General features: G+C 37.3%; 1 protein-coding gene across 1 annotated transcript; it reads right to left on the bottom strand.

Annotated features, from left to right (window-relative positions):
- Positions 1 to 7,866: 7,866 nt before the first annotated feature.
- Positions 7,867 to 9,103, bottom strand: LOC109242030. The gene has a single exon (XM_019408853.1). The coding sequence runs from the start codon at positions 8,773 to 8,775 to the stop codon at positions 8,161 to 8,163; it is 615 nt and encodes a 204-aa protein (XP_019264398.1). The 5' UTR covers positions 8,776 to 9,103; the 3' UTR covers positions 7,867 to 8,160.
- Positions 9,104 to 9,992: the final 889 nt, after the last annotated feature.

Here is a 9,992-nt window from a genome sequence, read left to right as displayed (position 1 = left end):
TTTCAGTAACAACAAGACAACTCCATAAAACGCAGTACTATACTGCGAATTAATTATTAAAGTTTTCTGCAAGAGAGCAGCTTTTTTCACATGGTTTTCATCTTTTTCAGAACAAGACAACTCCATAAAACGCAGTACTATACTGCGAATTAATCATTAAATTTTTCTGCAAGACAGCAGCTTTTTCCACATGGTTTTCATCTTTTTCAGAACGACAAGACAACTCCACAAAACGCAGTACTATACTGCGAATTAATTATTAAATTTTTCTGCAAGACAGCAGCTCTTTTCACATGGTTTTTATCTTTTTCAGAACGACAAGACAACTCCATAAAACGTAGTACTATACTGCGAATTAATTATTTTGTCTCGCCTATAAATAACGGGCTCATTGTAGTTATTTTGTATGCTCAAAATTTACTACAAGCAGATATTTCATTAAAAGTAAGGTTTTTTTACTAAAAGCAAATATTTTATTATATGGCTCAACCTCTTCGTCCACCACAGTGCTACTGTGGAAAATTATGCATGATGCAAAGTTGTTGGGATGGTGGTGAAGCTGGACGCCGCTACTGGCACTGTATGAACCAGTTTTACAAAGTTCCCGGCGAACCTATTTGTGAGTTTGAGGAATGGGTTGATGAACCATGTTATCAGGAATACTACAAAGAAAAACTGCAGTTTCTTCATAATATGTGTTTGCGCCAACAGGAAACACAAAGCGAAAGCGATAGAATTATTGCAGAAATGAGGGCGAAACTGAAGGAGGTGGGAGAAGAAAAATGGAAAGCACAATGGAATTGTGAAGAACAAAATGAACGTAAAAAAAATATAAACGGGAACTTGCGGAGGTGAAGGCAAAACTGAAAGAGGTAGAAGAAGAAAAAGAACAACTGGAAGAACGATTTAAGTGGTTGGAGCGGAGAGTAAATGGCAACCGGGACTAAATATTGGCATGTATGTGTTTAGTGTATTTTTCATATTTCATGTATTTTTATTATGTTGGCCTGCTACGTTTGTGTTTGTGCTGTAGTAATGTTTTCCTTGTTTGTTGTACTAAATTTTATTTTAATTGAAGTGGAAGTTAAGTTTAAGTGCTTGTGTTGTTATATGAAACTATCAAACCACGCTTTACATATTACATTTTCCTGCAATTAAACAGTTTTTTCTTCTCTCATTCCAGATTGTCGAACATAATTTTATTTGATATATATTGCAACATACACAAGTACAAACACGTATTACAAAAAAGAATACTAAAACAAAAGACTAGGGGTATCCTTGATAGTTGGGTACATTCGACGAACTTGCACCAGGAGCCGGATTACCACCAGCACGCACACCACCTGAAGGACATTTACGACGGTCGTGTCCTATTTGTGAGCATATGCCACATTTACGCGCATAAACGGTGTCACCAACATCCATTTGGTTCCGTATACGCGTTCTCTTTTGCACTTGCAGCTTGCGCAAATAGTCCTTGTTACATACCATCTTAAAAGGTTCCGGCGGCCAATAATGCTCAGCACCTAATGGCTGCAACTTCCCACTATACATGTCTACGTATGCAGCAACACTGTATTGCCTATCAATATAGTTTGTTGCCCCATATCCAACTTGTTGAAAGCACTTCAACGCATGTGCGCACGGCATGTGGTAGATGGTCCATTTCTCACATGAACATAACCTTCTATTTTCATTCACCGTCTGTAGATTATTCCCACGGTGTCCGCGGATAGCGGTCTTAACTTCAAAAATACCCCGTTCATGATCGTACTGAAGAAATGAATGCCACTGTGCTCGCCTCCGGGACCTTTCAAATCTTCTCATGGGTATTGGCATAAATTGAACACCCCTATCCATCAATGCTGATGCAGCTGCATGCCTTTCAACAAACCTCTCCGCACTCTGTTTGAATGTCATGCAGACCATGGCAGTGACAGGCAATCCACGGGCAGACTTCAATAAGTCGTTGAATGACTCCGACACGTTTGTAGTGAGGGCTCCCCATCGTCTGCCGCCATCAGCATGCAATGTCCACATGTGAAGCTCATGTCGCATCAACCAAGTATAGGCTCGTGGATCTATCTGCCGGATTTCTTCCATGCGCCTCGTAAATTTGCACTGCTGGTGCTCAGTTGCAGCCATCCATATTAAGTCATGCAAGGCCTTGTCAGGAAATTTCTTCTGGAAATTGGCCTTCAGGTGCCTCACACAGTAACGGTGGTATGCATATGGTTCCTGCCATTCAGGCAAGTGACGTACAGAACTTAAAATACCACCATGTCGATCAGATATTAGACAAATACTTGAACGCTGTTTGACAACGTGCTACTTCAAGTGGTTCAAAAAAAGTGTCCACGTCTCTTCGCTTTCGTTGGCACATATGGCAAAAGCTAGTGGAAATATTTGTCCATTGGCATCAACTGCAACTGCAATCAAAAGCTTAATATCATACTTTCCATAGACATGAGTACCGTCTATGGAAATTACAGGACGACAATGCACAAAATCATCAATTGCTGCTTTAAATGACCAGAACACATAGTTGAAAATATATTCGGGTCTGTCCGGACTCCGCTCACGCCTCCATTCAACAAAAGTGCCGGGGTTAAAATGTTGCAGTGCGGCCATGTACCTGGGCAGATTTGAAAAACACTTATCCCAGCCGCCATAAATAAGTTCAAAGGCACGTTTGCGACCGAGATATGCCTTTCTTTTGGTTATAGTACAACCATACTCCTGGTGGACGGCTGTAATACACTCTTTAATCTTGAACCTAATGGACACTTCCAAATATGGAATCAAGACAAGAGAAATCAAGTCCACATCCAAGTTGAAGTGATTCTCATTGAATGTGTCCATTTCACATCTGTGCTCGCTAATAAATTTACCCACTTTCCACAAACCTGATTTCTTCTTGCTGGCACGCAACATCCAGTGACAACTCATAAACCACCTACGGCATACAACCTTGTATACCTCCGTAGTTGACTCACTTACCGTCATCTCACGGCACTCTCTTATACTGTAGATTTTTACAGCCCTAATTAGGCGAGCTTTATCGGGGAAATACATGCCCTTTGTCAGAACAGCTGGTCTAGACTCATCCCACATCGCTGACCGAATTTCGTCATCATCCCTTGTGAGGGCATCCACGTTCGGCATACTTGGCAAATTATCAAGGTAGGGAATATTCCGCTCATGAAATGGCACGTGGGACTCGTACACTCTTTGTCTAGCGGGAGGTGGAGGAACATGCTCCCTCGTCAGCTCAGGTTCAACATTCACTTCCTCCTCATCATCACCCTCATCATGGAAGGGTGTGTCATCCCCAAACTCATCCGCATTGTTGTCATAATCACTATCATCTTCCTGACTCTGTGCATCAGCCAAATCACGAGTCAATACGTCGTCTATGGGCAACTGTGTGAGGTCAGGAACATCAAGAAGCTCGTTTTCACTGCACAAAAAGAACAAAATGATAAGTTACCCAACTACATAAATACATTTGATATAGCTATATCAATTTACTTACAAGTCGCACTGTCTTGACGTTTCATGATGGATATTTTCTTGTTGGTGATGACTCCCGGATGGACCACCGTGCTCCAATACTCCAGAACTACGCATATTCCAACTAGGGACGGGGTCATAACTTGTAAAATTCATATCCGGACGGTACCCCCTATGAAAAATATAAGTGTTAATACAAATCCAATTAAAACATAAAATAAACATCGCTAAAGCGTAGTAAAATTGAAGTTTACCAGTCGTCTTGTGGATTATATAAAGTCGAAAAATTATTTTGTGGCTGCTCATTCGCCGGTGGTGACAAGTTTAAATCAAGGCAAGCTCTTTCATCAGCAATCTGTCCGGCAAAAACTGCTCCAGAATAACCACCCGATGACTGGGGGTTATCCCTACTATGCACGCCCTCATTATTGGGAACGTCTTCCACCTTGACGTACATTTCCAATAATTTTATTACAATAAATTCCCTGTATTCATCCGGAATCCGCAAAAAATCTCTAAGAGTTTCATCATCCTCGATGTTAAACTCAGAATAATAAGCAAACCCCTGCGGAGTCACTGAATACGGAAACCTACCGGTTACTTTAAGGTTAACCGAACGCTTCCTCACACTCATTTTTTTACATAACAACGAAACCAATTTATCATACTCCATAGTAAGCGGCAATTTAACATGACACTGTGGAGGTGAGCTATACCTCACAGAGTTATTCTCCAGCACAACCTCACCCCCCCAATATAATGAAACCCTTATTTTTGGCTCTTCAGACATTGTACAAAAATAATTGATAAGAAGAAGAGAGAAGTATGAACGGAAGTTAAAAGTTTGTATTGAATGAATTTTCATAAAACTGAAACGCCTTTAAATAAGGCAAGTCCGAGCCTGGGGTGCAGAATTTTTTTAAGGAATTCGCAGTACAATAATACGTTTTATGTGTTTGAATTATTGTTATGTCAGTTAATTATTGGTGGGGCCAAATCAGTAATTCGCAGTACAATACTGCGAATTAGCTAAAAAAACTTTTTTTAATAATACGCAGGAAAACTAATTCGCAGTAAATTACTGCGAATTACAGTTTTTATAACTAATTCGCAGTAATTTACTGCGAATTACTTTAACGGCTAAAGTTCCGTTAAAGTAATTCGCAGTATAGTACTGCGAATTATGTATTTAAGTAACTTTTTTTTAGTAGTAAAAACGTATTTTTTGTCCAAAAAACATTAGAAAAGTTTCGGACTCACTACTAGGACCACTCCACCTATCATCTTCCCTAGAAAGATGGAGTAATTCCTTTCCAGACATCTGGCCTTTGGATTTAGGATCTCACCATTAGAGCCGTCAATATGGGCTTGGCCCGTTGGGCCAGCCCGGCCCAGTCCGTGATTAAGCAAGGCTGGGCTAGAATTTTTGGGGCCCGTTTAAAAATGAGGCTTTTAAGCCCGTGGCCCGAGTAAGCCCGTGGCCCGTGAGGCTTGACTGAGACTGGGTTGGGCCGGCCCGTGGGCCTAATAAAATATTTATTTAAAATATATAAAAAATAAAAAGTATACTGCCTTTAGAGATGGAAAGTCAGAATTGGATCTTTACTAAGAGGAACCAAAACTTGATCTTGAGAAGTTTCAAGAGATGGATGTTGTCATGTATTGGAAGGATCATTCTAGAAAATATCCCGATCTTTCAATGATGGTGCGTGATGTATTTAGTATTCTTATTACCATTGTAGCATCGAAATCAACATTTAGCATTGGTGGCATGTTCTTACAAAGTACAGAAGTTGCATTTATTATGAAAATGTCCAAACACTTGTTACTACTCGAAATTGGCTGCACAAGTTTTCCCAAACTCAAACTGGTAATATTTTTTTATGTGAATTTAAATATTATTAATTTTTAAAATTTATTATTTTTAATATTTAACTAATTAATATTGCATATGAATTGTAGATGAAAGTGAAGATGTTAAGACAACCTTGTCACAAGTGGATTCAAATGTGTTTGACGAAGATGATGTGTTGGATATCTCATAAGCATCATGAACGTTCTCTTGAGTAGTTTGTTTTAAGTTTTGACTTTTAGTGAATGAAATATAGTCTTGTCTTTTACTTTTTTTTAGTATTTATTATGATATATCGGAACAATATAAAAAGTTATTAAGTTTTGCGAATTTTTTTCGATAAGATATTTTTTAACTTTTAAATAATTATCTTTTTTTTAGGTCAGAACTTAAAGAAAAAATATAAAATTGTATTTTTAAAAATGATGGGCCGGCCCGTGGCCCACATAAGGCTGGGTTGGGCTGACCATTATAAGGCCCATCAAAATGGTGGGCTAGCCCAACCCAGCCTGTCAATTGCTAAAGCCCATGTAGGCCGGGTTGGGCTAGCCCGGCCCGGCCCATATTGAAAGCTCTACTCACCATCATTGGTCTCTACTACTCCTATTTCATTATGTTACCGGATTCGGAGTATAAGGTTCAAAAAACTTAATTGAAAAAAAGAAATTAAATTTTTTCTAAAGTAAAATTTGCATATTTGAAATTATGCGAAAACTACTACTAGTATAAATTAGCATAGTTAATAACCCATAATAGTTGGGACAAGTAGAAGTGTTATTTCCCTGACTGCACTAATTGCTGTTATCTTCGATTCAGGCTCATTACTCATTCCACTTGGCTCTGAATCTTGAACAAAATCTCAGTTAAAGCTTTGGATATGGTTGATTGACCAGGTTAAGCACTATTTCTTTTCTTCTTTTTTTTCTTTTGTAAAATTCAAGCTTCAAATTATAAAGGAATTTCATATGAATTCTAGTCTTAATTAAATTTGCTCGACTTTAAATTGGCTTATGTGTTCCTGTTTTGTAAAACATCGATCAAATAGACACAATGGTGCGTCTCATAAAACGCATCCTATTTAGTAATAAGGTCCACCCTCTGTATACTTCAATTATTGCACTGTCCCACACACCTTGTCATCTTATAGTGGGATTAATTGAAAATGGCCCATTAAGTAGCTCCATTATATTATAGAGTAAAAGATTGATGCTGCCATAACCCATAACACTAGCTTGCAATTTCCAGATAAAAGAAGGTTTAAATTAATTTTCCTCAAAATGAATTAGGTTTAATTAATTTTCCTCAAAATGAAATTGGAATCTCCTATCATAAATAGAAAACTAGTTAAGCCATTTGATAATGACATCCTAATAATATATCATACGTCATACGTTATTTTAGCTTTTCTATAGGAGTTATTAAAAGACATTTGACAAGTGATGGTGATCAATCAATTTCATAATTAGCTATGCTCTTTTTTTTTTCTATTTTTTTTTTAGGGGTGGATGGGCCTATGAATGGTGATAAAAAGGTAAGGGGTATTTTTACTTTTAGTCCGCGTCCAAAACTATAAATATCTAGTAGTCGAAAAAGTGTATAAAATTTGTATATTACATACAAAATGTATGTATATATTTTGTACATTTGTCGGCTATTATTTTTACAGCAGTTATACAATGTCTTTTTTCCAAAAGTAAAAGAGATTAAAGAGGGATTTTGATATGTTAAAATCATGTACTACATAATATGAAGTTACAATTACCAAACTGTAATTCCATTTCCAAGCAACTATGAGCCCGTTTGGATTAACTGATTGTAAAAACCTGATAAGTTTGAAGTGCTGAAAAGCATTTTTAAGTGCTGAATTTGGATAGACGTGCTGAAACCGAGAATAAGCAATTTTTGTGTTTGGCAGAAAAATACTGATAAGCTATTCTTTTATTAAAATAACTAAAACACCCTCAAAACTTTAAGGGAGATTATAAATTTAAATATTTATTTGTAAAGAAAATAATGAAAAACGAATATGGAATGAAAGAAATTTAGAAAATTTATTTTGAGAAAAATATTTTGTGAATTAAAAATATTATTAAGGATAAACTAGTAAAAATCTTGGTCAAACTAAACGTGTTTATACGCGGAAAAATCATATGTTGGGGGTGACCAACTTATGACTTATGACTGATTTTAGCTTATAAACACTTGGCTTATAAGCACTTTGTGTATATACCAAACGCGTAGATAAGCCAAAAGGTATTTATAAACCAGTTTCATCATCTTATAAGCTTAGCCAAACACCCGCTATGTCTCCTAAAACTTTTGAAACTATTGTTCTTTATTTCTTTTCCCCAGCATTATGATTGTCCAGAAAACAAAATGCAGGGGGGAACCGTTGGAGTCATTGGCAGGGGCAGAAAATGCTAAGAATTTGGCCGAACCCCTAGCTTTGGTCGATATGTATAAATTATTATTAATTCAAAATCAATAACTTAAAAGGATTAGGCTTCAATATCCGGTGTGCCTCTGGTCATCTTCATCCAAACACTGTTCAATTAACAGCTCATAAAAGAGGGAAAAGCACTAAAAATGGGAAACACAGAATCAGACTTGGGCTCAGTCACAGCCTGATTGACTCACTGAGCCTATCTATATTTCATGCGGCCTGAATCATCGCCCAAGAACAAAAAAATTTACAATAGCGATAAACAACTGTATCAACATTTCCCTCTCACCCTTCCAATAGTTACTGAATCGTTCAATTATTTGAACAGATAGCTAAATAATCATTTGGCTTAGCCATTGAACCCGGTCTGACTCCACACTGCATCTCGGATTCGGCTCATGTCTCGGCCCTTCAATGTCCGGCCCACACCTTCAAATACCGAGTTAGTAGTTGATTTTCGGGACCGACCATACCCACGAGCCAAGTATTCATGTGGCGGAACCATCTCCAACTCATGATCATCGACACCATCGTCCGAGTCGTGGAAAGATTCGACCGAGTCGACCCGATATATCTTGGACCAATCAGGGACATTCACTGGAGCTGAGGATGCCATGTGGCGCTCGCGTGGGGATTGCACTGTCATGGTGTCTTGTCCACGAAACTGGTGTAAGATCCGAGGCTGCGTCGTTCTACCTGGATCATCAAAAGCCAATGACAAGCCTCCAGTCTGGCGGCGGCTCCTCAAGCTTCTGTTACTCTCGGCGGTGGCACGTGAATTCCAGTCGCTCCTTGAGCCATTCAGCAAATGATCATCGCCGTTGACCATGTCATCCACCGTTGACCAGACATCATCTTCTCCCAACTCCGAGATTTCGTTGACCGGTTCATTTCCATGATTGTAACTATAGCTTCCTAAATACCTTTCACTCATACTGGTGGTCAGTTTTCGACCTTTTGCCATTTTAACGTCACCTCTATATCTAATTACAGATATTTTAATTACTTTCCGGTAATTGTGAAAAAGAGGTGTTATGTATATACAATAGTACTGTGTGCTTTCTTTAAATACTTCAGGGTACCGGAATCTTGATTTCCCGGCGACCCCAGAAAAAGATACATAATAAAAAATAAATAAAAAATTGTCTCTGTTTATATATATGATGTAGTGTTATATCTCTATGAGGGAAAGCAGTAAAGCGCAGACTCAACTTCAAAGGCTGGTGATGTATATATAAGCTGTGATGGCGAGAGGAGTGAAGTTTAATTTGAATTTCATGTGAATTTGGAGTTCAGTTTATCATCATTTCATAAATGTTACTATGGTCGTATGGCGACATAAAGTATATGGTGAGAATAGAAGACGAGCACGAAACTGTAAAATCAAGTTAATAAAATAAGGAAAGAAATAAGAAAAGCCAACTTGGCAGAGGTGATTGGAGATGATGGATTTACACGCAAAAAGGGGGAGAGATAGCATGACAGGTGTCAATTACTCGACGGACACCGTCTTGTTAGATTGGATTAATAATACTATTTGAATTTTACATATCCACTAGCAAAATAGATATGCTATAGAAGACTACTTATCCGATCTTTTAGCTTATTAATTTTATTAATTAACGATAGTTACTTTTTTAACTTATTTTTAAAGCGGTTTGATAACATAACGTTCATCTATGTTGTCGATGTATAAAAGTTGAATTTTAGTATTAGAGAAGGACTTAAATAAGGCCTTAGCAAATATATTTCAATTCACGTTAGATTGAGTGATATATTAAACATGTTAACAATATTACTTCTCCATGTACAGGTTCAGCTTTCAAAATTTTACTAGTAAATTTCTAAGTATTTATTAGGAAAAATCTCAAAAGCTTTATCAATGTTTCCCTACTTTACCACACCTATATATAATTTTTAAACATTACACTCATCTCCAGTTTAATCTTTTGTTTCATTTAGTAAATTTTCTCACATGTGTAAATTCTTTTACACCTATTTGCAATGTTAAATCTTATTCAATATTTTGACGTGTGATCTGAGATGAGCAGACCTATCATAGAGTTTCCATGATTAAAATGCTTTTAAGAATCTTAAAATTATTTATAAATGAATGCATATGCTGAACCTCAAAGATTTGGATAAAAGAGCCATGCAAGGCATGCGATCTTTTTCTGTCCA

Source organism: Nicotiana attenuata, unplaced genomic scaffold, assembly GCF_001879085.1.
Source record: "Nicotiana attenuata strain UT unplaced genomic scaffold, NIATTr2, whole genome shotgun sequence".
Lineage (NCBI taxonomy): Eukaryota > Viridiplantae > Streptophyta > Magnoliopsida > Solanales > Solanaceae > Nicotiana > Nicotiana attenuata.
This window is presented reverse-complemented; position numbering and strand designations above follow the sequence as displayed.

Bases quoted from the DNA above. Each gene is read 5' to 3' on its own strand.
- LOC109242030 (XM_019408853.1), bottom strand. From the start codon at position 8,775: ATGGCAAAAGGTCGAAAACTGACCACCAGTATGAGTGAAAGGTATTTA.